At 32.4% G+C, this 20,146-nt stretch overlaps 1 protein-coding gene across 1 annotated transcript; it reads left to right on the top strand.

Annotated features, from left to right (window-relative positions):
* Nucleotides 1-11,528, top strand: LOC134719557 (uncharacterized). The gene is made up of 10 exons (XM_063582550.1): nucleotides 1-96; nucleotides 1,162-1,206; nucleotides 1,940-2,022; nucleotides 3,169-3,240; nucleotides 3,927-4,056; nucleotides 4,829-4,926; nucleotides 5,973-6,044; nucleotides 6,769-6,916; nucleotides 8,939-9,060; nucleotides 11,347-11,528. The coding sequence occupies exons 1-10, from the start codon at nucleotides 87-89 to the stop codon at nucleotides 11,497-11,499; spliced, it is 933 nt and encodes a 310-aa protein (XP_063438620.1). The 5' UTR covers nucleotides 1-86; the 3' UTR covers nucleotides 11,500-11,528.
* Nucleotides 11,529-20,146: the final 8,618 nt, after the last annotated feature.

Raw genomic sequence — 20,146 nt, forward strand, 5'->3', positions numbered from 1 at the left:
GGTCAATGTGTCAGTTTGTATATACAGAGTGTAAAGATAAGACAGTACGGATCAACCTTTGACGAGCACTCATCTTTCCCTTCAATATGATCCGAGGTAAGATAGAAACTCAGGAATATTTCATGTATATTTAAGTTCTAGCTTATATGATCCTTTTACGACTAAATATTACAAAATTAATGCTTTGTTTAAATTAAAGAGTGATTATGTCACCATTCTGGCAGATATGTATATCATGTATAGATGTATTGAAGATAACGATCAATAGGTCCGTACAGAAGAAATGTAGAGCTTTAATGATAACAATGAATCCTTGATATTCAAGACATATTTTTAAGATTACGAGTTTGCAATTAAGTATACATACTATGACTATGTACTATGAAAAACAGCAATGAAAGCTATGTTTCTTAGCATTTAATTTGTTTATTTGCTGCGCATGTGTTGATTTTGTGTCCTTGATGGATACTACAAATTACAGATCATCCAAACACTCGATCTCCGTCACAAATAGCGAATCCATCATAAATTAAACATAGTTTTCCTTTTTGCAAAAATAAAATTAAAAATATAAAAATAGAGATACTAGTAACAGTTTCGATTGCGACTATTTTTAAACAATATACATGGAATAAAAATATTGGTTACGATTTCCAATGAGACAAATCTCCACCATAGCCCAAATGACGTATAAGTTAACAACTATAAATCGCCGTACGACCTTCAGCAATGATCAAAACCCATACTACATAACAAGATATAAATGCCCCGAAATAAAACATGTAAAACAAATCAAACGATAAAACCAAAGTTGGGGGGAAAGAAATACACGAAAAACAAATATGGTATAAAGTTACACAGAATAACCCCTAATGCTTAAATTCATTTCACAGTTGGGCCTAAGTTCAGACGAGGTATACTAGTTAAATTATTCTCTCATTTTCAACTATTATGTCTGTTTTTATGTCCATTCCTTTGATGTGTTTTATCATTTGATTTTTCCATTTGATTAGGGAATTTCCGTTTTGAATTTTTCTCGGAGTTCAGTATTTTTGTAAAAAAAAAATTATGGTATACATTCTCATTTAAAAAGTACAAATATAAATCTCCCTACCGTCCGGAGTTTTGCATGTTTTAAGATATATTTTTTTTCTGTTTCAGATACGTATTGGTTTTTATCTGTATTGTTGATGATAACATCAGCAAGTGAGTACTATTTAAGGAATGACTATACTATATTTTCTGTCTATGAAGAAATAACATAACAAATGTGGTGCAGACTTAATAACACGCGTACTGGGTTATTTTAAAGTCTGCACCACATTTTGGATGTTATTTCGAATAGACAGAAAAAAAATAATACAGTTATTTTTTATATTTTATTTCTAAATTACGTTTTAACCGGGGAAAACCATAAAAAACGGTGATGACGTCACGGACACATGACTAAATTATGTCTATGAGATGATAAACAAAACAATGTCAGCCAATGATCAGAAGACGCGTTACATCCAAAATTGAATTATACAGGTATGTTTAAATTTTTGCAATGCAATAAAACTGACATTTGAATTCAAAATCAATATTATTAATATGCATGGCCTCATTAGCCGAGTTGTCTGAGTATTCGAACTATTGTATCACTAGCCTGTGGACACTGAGCATGTGCAAGGCAAACACGTTAGATTTGAATGGAATAGGATGGTTAGTTCACCTACCGGAGGTCGGTAGTTCTCTTCGGGTACTCTGGTGTCCAACAAATGAACGCCACAAAGAAGGTGATAGTTCTAAAAGTGGCGTTTCACATAAATCATTCAATTAATCTATTATATGGAGCATTTCACAGTTATCAATCAAACAATATTTTATATGGAGTAAATTATAAAATCCACGAATCCACGAATAGCTTTATTATTTTTTTTTGTCATATATTTTGCAGATGCTAAAATACGATGTCTTGAAGGTGTTCGTTTAACATCACCACTTGATACTACAATCGTTACAGAATGTGGCGACCATGAGGTATATTAAATGGAGTTTTTATATATAGTTTGACCTTGAACATCTCTAAGGATATTTATTGTCGTAAACGCTCTGTAGAAAACAAGAAAAATATAGACATGGTGTTATATGACTTTGCTAGTACAATATTGTGAAAATAACAATTGGTATCGTTTATGATTCAAGTGTAACTGATTTATTTTAAAAATCGAATCCAACAAGGACATGATTTGGAGAATCACAAAACTTCACTACCTTGTAAGCAATCGAGTGTTAAACAAGAAATGAATCAAACTAAATCACTGTTAAGGCACGAAAGAGAGCCACACTATCTAAAGGGGTCATATTCAAACTCATTATTCAAAAACAAAATGACAACGGAAAGACAAAACAAAACACCTACGAAAAGCGGCGAAAGGACACAATAGCAAAATAAAGATTTAGCAACATGCACACTTCAAACAATGTTTTCCTGGAGTATAAGCATATGATGTTCAACATATGGCACCTTTTGTGTTGCTTATGTAAGTAAACTCGGTGATAAGTCTTATACGGTAGGTCACATTCGAGGGAAAGAAGAGGATATTGCAGTAACGACAATCGAAATGTATCCTTTGTCATGTGTGTAACATATTCCAAAACGGCCAACTAACTTGTAATGGAATTTTTTGAAGGGATAAATGTTTAATTCTACACTTTGAACTAAGAAATAAAGGGACATTATATTTTTAAGAACTATATCTTTTCCCCAATGCCAACATGCAAGTTAGAGGAGTTAATCACTAACTGATAAAAGTTAAATGCATTGCTCTTAATGTCACTTTTATCAATAACGAGTTAAAATCTTATATGTCCATTGTCATTTCCCAGCATCTATATCTCCACAGTTCTAAGAGTTTAAACTTATACTAGAATACTGAACCACTCCTCCTTTCACTCTGGGTCTTCTTAAAAATTCAACTTAGCCGCTATTCGTGTGTATTTATGATGGTAACATTCAAAGTTATGTATTCATGAGATGAAGCATAGAGGTTGTTTCAGGGAACCAATATTTAACCAAAACAAAATATCTTTGAAATTTCAAAAAAGGCATGATTTGTGAAACAGCTGTATTTACAAATTGCAACGTACAGAGTTATAAATATAATCTTATATGTCTTTATATAGATCTGTTCTGTGGAGAGATACGTAACAAATGATGGTATCATACTGTACAACGTTGGATGTAAAGACCGCCAGGTAACTGTCATTGGCACACTATAAATGCTACTAACATTTTACCAAGTTTAAAGAAGTTTTCGATTTCTAAGAAGCTTTTGAATGTTTTGCAGTATCACATCTTAAGTTAAGATACGGGTTTTGTTTTAGATTTTTTTAGAATCGGGTAGGGTTATATATCTCTTTTGTATAGATAATCAAAAGTGTGGTCTAACGGACTTGATCTAAATATTCTAAAATACTCTTTCAATTATACTATATCGTTGTCTCTCTGTCCATATGTCTATGTCTAATTCGCACAAAATTTCAAGTTTTCCTTTACTCATTCCCATAATACAATTCTTTTTATACCCTTTTTGATTAAAGGTTTTGGTTACTTGGATTTGTCTACTGGAAACATTTTACAGTTGAATTAGTAACAATAAGATACTTTTACATTTGAAATTTTTATAAATCTATCATTCGAATCTTATGGTACTTACATGACCGTTTAATTAATAAAAAGAAAATTGTTCACGTCAAGCACTAGATTTATTTTGATGCCATATTATATATACATAACACATAGCTGAGAGGGTGATAGAGCAGATTGTTACCCCGAGAAAACATTGTCAACCGCTGTGAAGCCAAGTATTGTATAGCAAACACACTAGCCAAACTCGATGAAACTGTTATCCTTTAGTTTTTATATATTTCTTTTATTCCAGTATTGTATAGCAAACCCACTAGGCAAACGTATAACAAACCCACTAGGCCTAGGCAAACGTGCCGAAACTGTTATTTGCCGCCATTGCTGTGAGGATAAAGATTTATGCAACATGAACCAATGTGGTGCACGTATGTTAAGCTTTTAGAGTCAAACACATTTCAAGTCTTTATTGTTCTTTGTTTAGCTTTAAAGGGACACAAATATTTTAAGTCTGTATTGTTACTTGTAAAAAAATCAAGTTTTTACTGTTCATTGTCAAGTGCTTGAAGACGAAAACATTTCAAGTTTTATTGTTCCTTGTCAAACTTTTAGAGACGAAAACAGATATGATAAGTAAATATGTCAAACATATATATATAGAAATAAACACTCACATCACATCTTCCTATATCTGCTTATCTGATCGTAGATTCTGACATTTGACTATAGTTTTTTTGTGTAGTAAGTTCTTAATTTTGAGTTTCCTTTTGATAATTTTGTAAACTGTTGAGTTGTACTGTTGAACAATGAGGATCCAAAATTCTGAATGCATATTTTTTAACGTTAGTCATAACGATATGTAAAGAAACACACAACGTGCTGTTACATGTTTGTCTTAAAAAAAAGTGTATTAAGAGGGGCGAAAGACACAAGAGGAACAGTCAAACTCGTTAATCGAAAATAAACTGAAAACAGCATGGCTAAAAATGAAATAGACTAATAGACAAATAAAAGTACACAAGAAACAACATATAAAACTAAAGACTGAGCAACACGAACCCCACCAAATAATTTGGGATGATATCAGGTGCTCCGGAAAAGTAAGCAGATTATGCACCACTTGTGATACCCGTCGTGTGCATCGCCTCCTATAATGCCAAATTGTATGATAAATATTAAATTATATTTATTCTGTTACAGGTGTTAATCTTCCCATAGGATCAACCATATGTTATTCCTGCCCTTTGGCAATGGATGCTAATAAATGCAATCATATTACACTGTGTGACCAAGATAACGTATGACTTAGCACAAGACATATTTTGTTATTTGTTAGTTTAATAACTATGTTTGGTAAATTTAACCGAATGAGACCCAGAGATAACTAATTCAGCATTTCATAACCAATTCGTAAATGGTAGTTTTCCAAAGCTTACATTCAAAGAAGATGGATAAATGAAATTCAAAGCAATTGATCTTATTATTTAGGAGGACCACAGGTTGATTCTCAATTTGAAAATGTCTTCAAATATTTTATAAATTTATAAGGAACATTTTGCAATCCTCTGAAATAAATGTTCCAGAATGTTGATATGTTAATAAGTCATATGGCAAATTTGTACACGGAATCTGTAATGTTCATTTGGGAACATTGTATCTGTTAAATTTTTAAGAAAACACTGTAACATTTTTTAATTATCTCGTAAAGGCCAAGACAAACACATAATTTCTTAAGTGTTTAGGGAATACATTAAATCAAGGTATTACATGCACCCATGTCTCCCAAATTTATAGGTATACGCACATCTTAAGTTGAAGGAAATATACTAAATCTAAATGTATTTGTATGAACTATATCTCAAAGAGGGACATTCAAACTTAAATATAAAAAATAAACTGACAACGCAAAGGTTAAATAAGAAAAACACAAACAGACAAACAATAGTTAACAAAACACAATATAGAAAATTAAAGAGTAAGAACGAACCTAACTAAGACCTGGGATGATCTTAGGGGCCTCCAAAAATGTAAGCAGATCCTGCCTCGCATGTGGCATCCGTCGTGTTGCTCACAAACCCGGTAAAGATTCTTTAGTTTGATCGATATAGCTATGTGTATACACCACATTTGAATGTATGAAGGCCAAAATGGTAAGATGTTAAAAAATATGTTAGCCTTATTGGTCAGATATACATGAAATCGAAAATACACATGAATATATCATGTGATACACATTCAAGTATTAATAGGAAAGAGCAGATGACAGCATAACATAAATAAAGTTCGAATTGTTTGTCATTAGAATATAGTAATTTATGGTTTCCATTTGGTAACTACATTACAGGCATGCTCTATAAAACAAACACAAAATTTGATTGGTAAACCACGTTGGAGTCATGGTTGTTCAGAGAAAACGGTATGTTGCTTGTAGAAAGGTTTGAATGAAGTTTTGAAGAAGAAAAGAAATATATACATACCATGCATTAGTTCTTCATACAAAATGACAAGAAAAAAAAGTAACAGTGTTTATGCTGTTATCTGAAACGTACTAGTAAACTCTAATCTCAGTACAAATAGTGGAGTTGTTCTAGTTTTATCAACTTTTACCTACAAAAATAAAATAATAAGTAAAACTAAAAATTAGATGAGTACAAATCTCTTTTATGAGCGGATGGCAAAATATTTGATTAATTGTTGATTTGTTATCAATCAATGTCAACTATGCCAGGTTCAGGACGAGTAGAAATAAACAAAACATGAATATTTTGGTCAACCGGGATGATTGCAGATAAATGTTTAATGTCAGTGGACACTGATGGTTTTTGGAAAAAACAGTTCTTGCAACGTGCCGCGTACAGATGGACATCTTTAAGAATTAAGAATTGCGTAAATTGTTTGAAGGCTTATTTTCAATTTCACAAGACTGTGTAGATTGTATACTATAACATAACAAAAAAGATTCGTGATATCTTATGAGGTACTCTGGTTCCCCTTAACACATGATGATGATAAGCATGTATTTATTTATTCAGGCTATTTGAAAACTTACAAATGAATGTAAATGACAATGAACACAATGAAATGTACTTCAGAGAAAAAAACATATATAGCACTAAACTAAAATCAATTTTATTTTTCAGCAATGTGCAACAATTGCGCTAAGTAATCCCCAGGGAATCTGTTCATTTTGTTGTGACACGGAATTATGTAACCGTAACTGTACAATCAGATCGACAATAGCTCCTCCTCCAACTACTACAACTATGGCGCCAACAACGCCTATTCCTAGTAAGTACCATAAAATCATCAATAGCTCCTTTTCTTAATACAACCACTATAACTACTACAACTATGGTGCCAAAAACTCCTATTCTTCATAAGTACCATCAAATCGACAATAGCTCCTCCTACAACCACAACTTCTACAACTATGGCTCCAACAACGCCTATTCCTCGTACCATCAAATGATTAATAACTTCTTCTTCAACCACAACTATAACAACCATTACAACTATGGCGCTAACAATGCCTATTCCTCGTAGGTACCATCAAATCAATAATAGCTCCTCTTCCAACCACAACTACATCTACTACTTTAACTATGGCGCCAACAACGCCCTTCCTCGTAAGTGTCATCAAATTAACAATAGTAACTCTTCAAACCACAACTACAACAACTAAAATTACTATGGTGCAACCAACGCATATTCCCCGTAAGTACCATCAAATCAACAATAGCTCCTCCTACAACCACAAATTCTACAACTATGGCTCCATCACCGCCCTAGTCATCGTACCATCACATGATCAATAGCTCCTCCTACAACCACAACTTCTACAAATATGGCTTCATCAACGCCTAGGCATCGTACCATCAAATGATCAATAGCTCCTCCTTCAATCACAACTACTACAACTATTACAACTATGGCACACACAACGCCTATTCCTCGAAGAGCCATCAATTCAACAATAGCTCCTCCTGAAACCACAACTTCTACAACTATGACTCCACCAACGCCTAGTCCTCGTACTATCAAATGACCAATAGCTCCTCCTCCATCCAAAACTACAAAAACTACTACAACTATGGCACCAACAACGCCTTTTACTAGCAAGTACCATCAAATTAAAAATAACTTTTCCTACAACAACAACTGTTACAACTCCTACAACTGTGGCACCAACAACGCCTGCGTAAGTTGTCTTTGAAAAAGTTCATCAAAGATAGCCGGCTGTTCAATTTGGTACGTCCCGGGACTTGATACACAAGACTCATGAGTTGAGCATTGATTTCAGTAGGAAGTTAGCTGAAATCGACCCCAGTTTATTTAGTGGGATCGTGTTGCGTAGTCTTTAGTTTTCTATGATGTGTCTTGTGTACTATTACTTGTCTGTTTGTCTTTTTCTTTTTTAGCCATGGCGTTGTCAGTTTAATGTCGATCTGTAAGTTTGAGTGTCCCTCTGATATCTTTCGCCTCTCTTTTATCAGAGATAAAGATACCAGGGTTACGCTAGACGAACGGTTTGTCAACAAAAGACTCATTCTTTTTACAATGGAATCAAAATGGTCAGATAAGTGAGAGCATAACAAAAATATAACTTTGAAAATTATACTGTACGCATGCATCTCAGGAAATCCGATGTATTGTGTTTCGGATAACAATTTCATACAAAGCACATTTACCCCCAAAAAATAAAGCAATGATAATGTCATTTTTGATAGTATACGATATAGTGGAATAATTTTGGCGTGGCGGTTCTGGATTTCACACCATGATGATATTATACACAACCTTACTATAAAATGCTTAATCATGACACAAACCTTTTTTAAAATCTAGTTTTTTTTTTTTATTTCACCTTCGTAAATCATTTAGGGACGCTAAAAATGTGATTTCTTCATCAATTTTTGACTTTTGAAGAATTGAGAATTCGAAAATAATTCGTTGGTTATTAAAAAATTTAACAAAAACCAACCAGGCTGGAAAAATATATTTTTGATACAAATTCTTTGATAATTTATTGATAATGTCTAGGCAATATTCATCTTTAATTGGTACTTATCCTTAGTTATATAGACTTGCCAATCTCATTCGTCACACATAATATTCGCCATTTAAATGACGTCATATTATGTAAATAATATAGATAAGAATATCTGGGACATGTATCATTATCGAAAATCAGACCTAGAAAGACGAGGAGTTAATAAATATGCATCTAAATGGAAAAAAAACCAACATTTTTCTTATAACTCGTGTTGACATTTCCATGATAATACATATGTTTATTTATTTCATTTTCAGTGACGGCCCCAATTATTACACAAACTGTTATTCGACCAACGAATATCAAATATGGCGATACCGTTACGATCGAATGCATTGCCACAGGAAATCCTAAGCCAACAATAGATTTCTTAGTTAAGGTAAACAATGTTTGTCTTTTATCTCAAATGCACATACATAAAAATACGTGTGTATCGCGTGTCAAAGTTTCTTTTAAAAATTTTAGGAGAATTTTGTTTGACAGCAGATTTGTAAAAGCATAAGATTGGCATTTTCAGATAATGTTTGGTTGAATATTTGAAGAATGATAAAATATTGTAGATTGATTTGTTTAAGTAATATTTTTAAAGGCAAACACGTAATGTTATAACTGGCTGATCACGTCCTTAAAACTGTTGATTCAAATACAATGATGTGTTTTTTAGTACTTTCATTCACTTTTTAGGGAAAAGAGTGCGAATTCTAATGCAATTAATTTGTAACAATTTTTCTGATTGGATGACAGCAAGCGTAAAATTCTCTATCTCCTTGTCTGTAACTAAGAAGCCCCGACATTTTAAATTTCGGAATGTATCGACATGTTATTTCTACAATAATAAACAAAAAACTCACTTGTTGCGCCTAAAATTCTTCTTTTTATTAAATTTTATTACATTCTGAAGCGGCACAAAAGCAAAACGCCCGGTCTTTATGTTTGACGCTGGAAGCATACCTATGACGTCACCTAGTTTAGGGATCAAAGAAGATAACATCTTTTCGCGGAATTTTCTTTAATGAAGATTTTACACTGAAATAATGACTGAAATTTAATTATGAACTTGTTTTGCATTAGAATAGAGATAACTGTATTGTATTTGAAGCTTTGCGGACGTCCATCGGTAGTTTTACTGTCGCAAATACCCGTTTACCTGTCTCCGCTCCGCGTCGCCAGGTAAACTAAATTTGCGACAGTAAAACTACCGATGGACGTCCTGAAAGCTTCAAATACAATACAGTTATCTCTTAAATATGGAGAATAATCATAATATTTTAAACTCACAATTCAGAAAAAACTAATGAAATTTGCGTCGTATATATACAAATACATGAGGTATATAAAAAAATTCCGAAAGTGTATTGTTTTCTGTTTGGTATTCAATTTATCATTCGGATCGATTTTTTGCCATCTGATGATGCACTTTATTTGCAAAAACTAAAGGCAGTCAGCGGGGTTAGTATCATACGTCGTTCGACCTGCTAGTCAAATAGATTTTGTTAAAGTATACTTTTTCACTTTTTTTGGTCTTTTGGAAATAGCTGTTTGTGCTGCAAAGAAAGTTGTTTTGCATGCACACGTATTATATGTATAACCATTGTGGTTTTTACCCAACGCAATTATAGGTTTCAACGTTAATTAAGACTTGGTTATATTGTTTTTCGTTTGGGCTTGGATTATATTTGCCTACGGGTTAATTTGATTCGTTCAATCTATATCGACTTCTCAAAACCCATCCTAAATTGAGGTAAATTAAATAGCCTTTCAAATACCGTTGCATCCACATTCATCCACATGTATACAAATTGCGGTTAATTATTCGAAACAATCATAGTTTTAGACATTCTTTTCAATTCAGACTTGTTTACCTGAAACAAATATGTCAAATGATATTGTGCTTTTTAATCCATTTTGACATGTTTGCATGTAAACTTTAAGTATTTACATGAATCAAAAAAAATGTTGATGTTCTACAGTATTTGATTATTAATTAGTTAGCTGCTGTCCCGTCTATGATAAATAATTCATTTTTTATCAAATGTGAATCATGTTCATGTATCAAAACAATTGAGCTCTATGTAATTTAGTACAATTACATTGTGCTACATTACATTGAATGTGAAGCTTTGACAATGTTTGGTGTTGATTTTAAAGAAAAAGTCGTGACATCTAGTTCATTGGAAAAATCATTAATTTTACGCATGGGTAAAATCAGGGACTCTTGTCTTCGTTATTTTATTTTAGTTCTTTTTATAAGTTTATGAAGTTATGACGTCCATTTTGACATTTTAAGTGCCAGATTAATTCAGCCTCGATTGCTGGATTTTCTCGATGTGTTGAAGACAACTTGTTGGTCTTTGTCTGTATTTTACTTTTTGGTCGGGTTGTTGTTCATTCTTCATTTTATTGTACAAAACAACGAAGTGTACTAATAATTATCTGTATATCGTTTGCTTTTTATGAATGACGTTATCAGTTAATTTTCCACTTCTAAATTTGAATGCCTTTTGAAATCTTGCACCTCTCTTTTTTTTTAATTATTTTATCAAGTGGACAAAACAGGAATAAAATACCAAAGGGACATTCAAACTCATAAAAAGTCGATGCTTACTGTACTAATTACTCTTATATACTATTCTAATATGTTTTACATATTTGTTATTAATTGCAGGGTAGAAGATTGGGCGCTAATGTACATGTAAATCCCACTACACACCTTCTAACAATATCGAACTTTTTACCTTATGATGATGGAGATTACAGGTGTATCGCTGCAAACTTATTGGGTGATGTTCATAACGATATCCACATACAAGGACAGTAATACTTAGAGTGGTTGTTTGAAAATAAATGAAGCGATATCTGATAGCTTTTTCACTTACTTTCATTGGCTCAATGTATTACAAAACGCCAATAACAATACACCATATTTCTTACAACACATATACAAATATATACAATAGTAATATTTTATGTACATTGTACTAGTCTTCGTTGAGGCGTTTTCAGTAGTGAGTATCTTGTAACTTAACAGATTCTACTCTTAGGGAATTTGTCAGCTGGTTACATATTGAATATCAGGAACAAGTATTGAACTATGTTTTTAAAGTAAAATTTTGTTACTTTAATAAACGTTATTGAAGGCTATTGTGTTCATGTAGTAAATACTTCTGTACTAAGATTTTTATGTTTACAAATTGAATTACAAAGAGATCGCCATGCAAAATGACGTCTAAAATCAACAAAACAAAAACAAAAAGTCTTAACAATTACACGGTCTAGAACGCACCATGCGGTGTAGCCGGCTATGTTTGACACGGGTTGGCAATTTTGAAGCGAAGGAAAACTATCAAAGTAAGTTCAAGTATCAAAATTTCTCCTTTTTTTAGAATTTTCAGTATCATATAATGTATGGAAACGAAGTGAAACATAATCTATTTCCTGCAAACAGAAGCAGTCGTTTTCAATGCTCTGTTTTCTCAAACATCTCTCCCTAGTTTCCAGTTTTACAGATTTTCAGGCGTCATTTGCAAATTTCTGGATGGAAAACTACTCAAGTTGACCCCCCCCCCCCCCCCCCCACCACCACCACCACCACCCCTTTTAAAAATCATAAAATTACATTCCTTTCGAGTCGTCAGATTTTGTGGCGTCTCAAGTGGTAGAGGCTTTTGATAAAAAAAAATAGATTTGCTAAATCCCGTTCTTTATCTGAAACACATCTACTATATTATGATAACACATTGATACTTCATTTTGCCTGTTTTTTAGCCTTATAAGAAATACGTTTTTGAATTCATAAATAGTAAAAAAATTCTCAAAATATTTTGTTAAAGCAAGAAAAAGAAGAAGCAAGATATTGTTTAAAGGATTTTTTTATCCTCACATCCCTGTCCTATCAACTTTTGAGAAAGTAGTATTCCTCGTTGAACAAAATCAACGTACTCTTCTGAGCTAGCTCTGAGTAATGTATCAATTGATACACATGTACTCCATATACTAGTGCCGCCGGGATGTTGCTACACATAAATGGAAAGTTGATTATAGTAGAGCTAAAATCATCCCGTTTGTCATAAATTTTTGTATTTATCTTACCAACAGTAGTCATGTCGAGGAAAAAGGTATAAATGTAAAGCAGATTTATCTGTGTCGGTTGTATCTTTAATTCAAGTTCACTTGGAAAATTATTATTAAGAGATGATACATCCTCAATATACCGAAAGGTAAAATTCAAAGACTGGGCTAATTTCTTTTCTCCTTATTGTACAAACCCTTGGATAAATTCTGCTTCATAGGAATATAAAAAACAAATCTGCAAGTAAAGGAGCGCAGTATGTACCCATTGGGATTTCTATAGTCTTTTGGAAGACCAAACCTCCAAATTAAAAACAAAATATGTTGTCAATTAAAAAGGTCAGGTGGTAGTGATATCTTCTTCGGCGATTTGTTTTTGCTTGACTCTGTATGATTTTTTACAAAGTAAGCTGAAATCCTGTCCAAAACTAGATATTTGAAACGTCTAGTGCCTGACAACCCGAGCGACTCTTAACATTTTGATGAAAATTAGTTTTAAAACCAATTAATTTTAAGAAAGAATCTGGTATTTGATTGATTACTATGATAGGCATTCAATTCTATAAAAAGATACCGGGGAAATTCGTTATCTGAAACCTCAAAATAAGCTACACGGAAAACGAGGGAGAGGATTTTGAGAAAACAGAGCACTGAAAACGACTGCTGCTGCTTGTAGGAAATACATTTTGTGTCACTTCCTTTCGTGCAATTCATAATACGGTACTAACAATTCTAAAAAAAGAAATTTTTGTACTTTGGAACTTCTTTTGATAGTTTTTTCTTCGCTTCAAAACTGCCATCCCGTGTCAAACAAAGCCGACACTTACCGTTTGGCGTTCTACACAGTGAATAATTTATCTTGAAATAAGGATTATTTTAAAAAGCCACTATTGTTTTAATATTATTTTACTGTTATTAAATTGAGATATCATTATGAAAAAAACGAAGGTTTCCCTTTTGTGAAAACGCTTTGATTTAGTTTTCGGATTTGGTTATACACTTAACTTTTTTTCTCTTTAGTTACCAATATAAATTGTGAAATGTGGATCTGCAGCAGTTACATTGATACTGCATATGTTAATACAACCTTTTGGTAAGTTTCCCGAGTCAGCACTAGCCAAATACATGTAGTTAGTATTTAGTGATGTCATAAAAAACAGATATCGCTGTTTAAAAAATTAAGAGATCAATTTCATGAAAAAAAAATGTAATCTTGTTATGTTCAACTCAAATTATTTGTCTTGATTCGGCTCATCCTGTCTTTTTTTTAATAAAAACTCCTGTTCTGTGTCTATTTCAAATTAAATACAACCCCCCTTCTTAATACACATCAAATGGTAGCTCCTTAATTTAACATCTATCTTCAAACACTTTCATTGATTCGCGTGTCTGACGTCAGAAAATGTTATACGTCACAAGAAATAACAGTCACAAACTGAATCATATATTTATCCTCTGGTCGATTTTCAACTGAATCCAGGGCATAATTATAAATGAGCCGGATTGGAGACTACTCTAATTTGTATTCCGTATGATTCAATCATTTTTCTCTTAGTTTGATCTCTTTTTGTTTTCCTTTTCTTTTTTCTATTACTTTTTACCTTGCTGCATACATAAACACAATTTTGAATCATATAATCGTGTGACGTTGCATTCCTTGCTCAGCAAAAGACTTTAGCTGGATTTAGTTATTTTCTAGTACAAATAAGAGGATGCGGTAAAATTTGTAAAATAATTAAAAAGTAAAAATAAAAGTATGGAGCCTCACACCAACCAGCAATATATAAAGAGCCCAAACATAACTGGTATGACATACATCATTGACCAGACCTTATACTAAAAAATACTATGCAATGATATTAATTACATATTATATACATTATAAAAGACATGCGTTGATGTCCATGAAGGAAGTAACTCAGAAAAAGGACAACCTTGAATACTGATTGTTAAAGCATTTCTCAGGACCGAGCTGTCATAAATTAAAGACTTAATGGATGTAAAGTTTCTAAATGAAGTACATTATATACACTAACTATTTATTATCATAAAATATTATAGACGGTTATCGGCTCGGAGACAAACCGGGTATAAAATTTAAATGTAGGTCTCTAAATTATACCTAATATATTAAATAGTATGTAGTTGAAAGTTACGTTCAAATTTTACTTTCTGGTGATGCGTTAAGTTATGAATACAATGATGTTAATTTGATATCAGTTCAAAAGTGAATAATAGTTATCAAAGGTACCCGGATTATAATTTAGTATGCCAAACGTGCGTTTGGTCTACAATAAATTCATTGTTATCGTTCATTTCAAAACAGTTAAAACGCCAAACAAGTAGAAAATTGAAAAGCATTGAGGACCCAAAATTCCCAAAAGTTGTGCAAAATACAGCTAATGTGATCAAAATATTAATCTTTTTATTTACTTACAAATCCAGAACTCAGTGAACAACATATACATTGAAAATATCTACATGCAATTTAATTTTGGATATGACGCGTCTCCTGATTGGCTGACGATATTTTGTTATGAGCCCATAGACATAATTCAGTCATATGACCGTGACGTCATCAACGTGTTTTCATGGTTTTCTACGGTTTAAAATGGAATTTAGAATTAAATTATAAGAAATGACTGTAACATTTTTTCTGTCTATTCGAAGTAACATAAACAAATGTGATGCACACTGTTAAATAACCCGCTAAGTGCGTTATTCAGTGTGCACCATTTTTAATTAATTCCTTAAATAAACTTATATATCTCTTTGAGTATTATGTGAAAAGCAAAAAAATAACATATGAACCGTTAACTACATATTCCACTGAGTATTATGTGTGAAACATGTATCATTAACCTTATCGTTATATTCACTCAAGACTTTAGCACATACTTACAACTTCTCGTCCAATCAAATTGCTTGAAATTGCCTTCTAATTTTCATAGTACATACTTTCCGTGTACTAAATAACTACGCATGAATGAACACAAGGGTAATATTTCATTGTATTGTAATCAAGATATTAGAACAAAAATCGGTACTGGCTATTTTGAAATAAATTCTGTGTTCCAAATAAACTAAATAGTTTATAATTAGTTTTCAAACAGATTTTTAACATCCTACTTATCAATTTTTTTATCTAAATTTTGTTTTGACAATTAAAAAAGTTTCTTTCAATAAAATAAAGAGTAATAATTATGGTGCTGTATACCTTGTTTAAAGTACAACTCAATCTAAAATTTGTAATCCTTTATCTTCCATACAATTACTTTGTACACAAAAACCGTGAATCTTTTGAAGGAAAATTATTAATAAAGCAATTTGATATATTTAGTCATAAATTGGTCGATAATTGGTTGCCTAATGTCTAGTGACAAATATTTCATACATATAAACTATTCACTAGACTACCTATGGGTACATACCAGGGGCAGATCCAGCCATTTTTAAAAGGTGTTTCAACCAAAGATGTGGGAGGGGGTCCAACTGTTTGTACTCATTCAAAAGCATTTTCAAGATAGTTTTAGGTTTTATGTGGAATTAAAAAATGTTTTCAAGAATGTAAAGCTTTCACTACAATTTAAGAATTGTCTGCTCTTGGTCAATTCATTTTGTCATCTTTCCATGTAAATAAGTACATGTATAGTAAAACAACAATTTATACGAATAACCATACTTACACCAGCAGCTACCTTCTTTACATTCTAAAGTCAAGCGCCTTTTAAAATCTCATTTTTACGATGATATTATAGTGAGTAGATTTACGAAACTATGTAAATGGTCTACATCCAGTCAGCCAAAACATATCAATAGACTAATTACAGGATTACGCAAGTTGTAAATATGTGCTAAATTGGATATGTAATAGTTATACATCGAGGGAAAGGTATGTCTGGATAAGAAACCCCGTCGGCCGGAGGCCGTAGGGGTTTCTTATCCGGACATGCCGTATCCCGAGGTGTATAACTAACTTACACCCCATTCTAAACTCTATATTGTTAACATTAATTATGAAATGAAAAAAAAAACCGATAGCATATATTTTATTGACAATATCAAACCATTATTTATAAGATTTTTTTGTTATTACATGAAAACCCACTAGTAACCTTTTTGGTTATATTCGTTCACACTTGACAAGTGAGTATGTTTTACCAATGTCAAGGTTATTTTTCATATTCCAAATAAATCCTTGGGTTGATATGGATCAGCAGGTCAAGGTTGACCGTATCGTGTATTCATATTAAAAACAAAAAATACGTCATGCTCCTTGTATGCAGTTGTCAATATGGAAGGGTATGAGACGGACGACATTTCTTAGCAGGCGTTGGATTTGGTAGATGAGACTAATTTAAAAGATAAAGGCAATATTATAACCCAAAGTACTTACCTGTATCAGTTTAATAAAGGTAATCATAACTATATTTTCTATCTTACTGTTTTATGGGGAAAAAGACCCCCTCTTCTCGAGAATGAATAAACATTCATATTCGGACCTACAAAGGGATAAGTGTGTCTGCAATAGAAACCCGACTTCCAGGCACGCTCAGCATACAAAGATACAGATTTAATATTTCGTAACTCCCTCTTTTGCGGAAGAGGGGCTGATCCAGCTGGGGTTCCCAACTCAAAAGAAAGGGGCGGGGGTTCAAATAAGTCAAATACATTGATCTTTTAAATCTGGTCCAACCCGCGGAGCCCCTTCCCCGGATCGGCCACTGGATAACGGGGGTTGGGGGTAGAATCCCCCTTTTTTTATAATAGAAACATATGACTGGGATAAAAAAAAATATTACTTTCCGCAAAGGAGTAATTGAAGGATTTTTTTTAATTTAAAATAAATGCTTAATTTTTTTTTCGCTATTGGAATTTCCTTAAATGTTTTTTTTTTTATTATCTTGAAACAATTTGTAGTGAACACTGTAAGTAATTTCTTGTGTTCATGCTATTAAAAAAATAATCAATTTCTATTGTTACGAATAACAATGGACTTTGTTTGCGGGATGTAGAAGCAGGGGTTTCCAGAAACCCCGCTTGTCACAGCCTGTGGTCAAAATCCATTGTTATTCGTAACAATAGATCTATTCAATTTACTCGTGTTTCAAAAATAGAAACTATGAAGTATAACAATAGAGCTGGGGTGTAATGTATAGAAAGGTATATACTATGAAATTAAGAGCTTGGGGCAAAGCCCCGTGCTCTAATTTTCATAGTATATACCTTTCTATACAATAACCGATACATATTTGAGCAGCTGAATAGTCTGTTCATTAATTACAGCGTGATGCTAATGTTTTGTTTATATTGCATAAACATGTGCTCAATTGAAATTTATTGAATCATTTCGACGATTTCCTTTTTGTATTCTTGTGTTTACGCTCATGGTATTGGGTAGTCAAAGATACATTGGTAAAGGGCGAGGGTATGATGAAATTTGAAGAAAAAAGAGTTTCGATGACAATAAAGGCAGAAGGAGACATTTTGCAAAAAAGGAAGGTTGACAACTGTTGTAATGAAATAAGTCATGATAGACGAATAAAAAAGGCAGTACCAAAAAAAGTTAAAAAATGAAAAGGCAAGACAAATATTACAACTAAAACAACGCAAGACAAAATGTGTACAAAAAACGAAAACATCGCACGTACTTGAAAGAGTTGTTTAAGCATGTCATTCAGCAGGTTTTCGTCGCCTTTTATGTTCTTATTTGAAACATTTGCTCCACTCGATTCTTAAATACTACCGTATTTGCATTTGTGACTGCCATTAAAGGTTTCTAAACATCTTACGAACGTATCAACCTAACTTGACGTAACTTGCCGTAACGAGAAAAGATGGAGCATTCATTTGTTCAATACTTTTGGAATATCGGCTGTTATCTTCTTCCCTTTGAAATGTCTTTTACACAAATAAATATATATATTCCGGATTTTGTAGGACCATTTTGAGTCGTAGACATATTATATTGATTTGATATTTATAATATATGATATACAATTTACGCTTTAAACAAAATAGTTGAAAATCGTATTGATCAATAAATTATGGCGAAGAATTAAGGAATAACAGTACTGTAGTTGAAGAGTTGTCACCATCAAATCATAATTGACGGTAGCAACTCTTCAACTACAGTACTGTTACTCCAATTATTATGCATTTCACAAAGAAATAATACGATAAAACGAAAAAATGTCTAAATTTGACAAATAGAATAATACGCGAAAATTCATAAATGATTTTGGCATGGGTCAACGTGACGCCATAGAAATAAAAACTTACAAACTGGAGGTTATTACGTTACCTGTACGCTTCGAATTCTGATAAAATAACTTCAAATCGACGAATTCGAGGTAGGTGTTGTTTTATTTTGGATAATATAGTAGTTATCAAACATTTGTTGATTCAATCATTTTAAAATGGTTGTATTTCCTTAGTTACGCCTGGTCAACTGTGGATTTGATAGCAAGTTGTAGCCAATGAAAAAAAATGTTACATACAAACTGCAAAATAAAATAAAAAATTTGAACCCAGGACAGCAACCGTACAAGAGATTTTGGTAATTATGACAACATTCTTTCGAATTTTTAGTACATGTATGAAAAAGGGTTAATTTAGAACTTTGAAATGGAAGGGGATAGGCATATTTTTGATCTTATCAAGGATCAGCTGATTAAGGGAAGAAGGTATTCTGCAAACATGAAATAAAACTAACTAAGGCGTAAAAGCAAAATAACTGCTCCAAAACGATAGAGTTTCGTCCGTTCGTAAGATGATGAGAAACCTCTATTAGAATAAAAAAAAAATCCAAACCGTTCAACTGCCTATGTTTCAGTACTTTACTACTTCAGGTCATTACTCAGACAGATATTTCTATATTACATTTTTTAGCTACTGTGGATTCATTATTATTCGTTGTATACCATTTTTCGTGGGTTTCGTGGGTAAAGGTGAACCACGAATTCAAATGTTCAACGAAAAACATATTTTCTATAGTCTTTATATACAGAGATTGGCAAAACCACAAAATCAACTGTTCACGAAAATACAAGTTTTCAGCAATCCACGAAAATTGATACCCACGAAAATAAATGAATCCACACGTATAATATTTATTTCCGATGGATCTTTTCTCGCTTGTGATGTTTCTATTAACAGAACAATACACAGTAGTTTTATAAGTCTTCAACTTCGTACTTTATTTGGCCTGTTAACCTTTTTGAATTCGAGCGTCACTGATGAGTCTTTTGTAGACGAAACGCGTCTGGCGTATATACTAAATTTAGTCCTGGTATCTATGATGAGTTTATTGAAATGATTATCTCTGCAAATTTTTCGTCTAATCTAACTTACCGTGACCTGTCGTATGATCAAATTTACGCATACTGATAGAAAGA

The sequence above is a fragment of the Mytilus trossulus genome, chromosome 5, assembly GCF_036588685.1.
Source record: "Mytilus trossulus isolate FHL-02 chromosome 5, PNRI_Mtr1.1.1.hap1, whole genome shotgun sequence".
NCBI lineage: Eukaryota > Metazoa > Mollusca > Bivalvia > Mytilida > Mytilidae > Mytilus > Mytilus trossulus.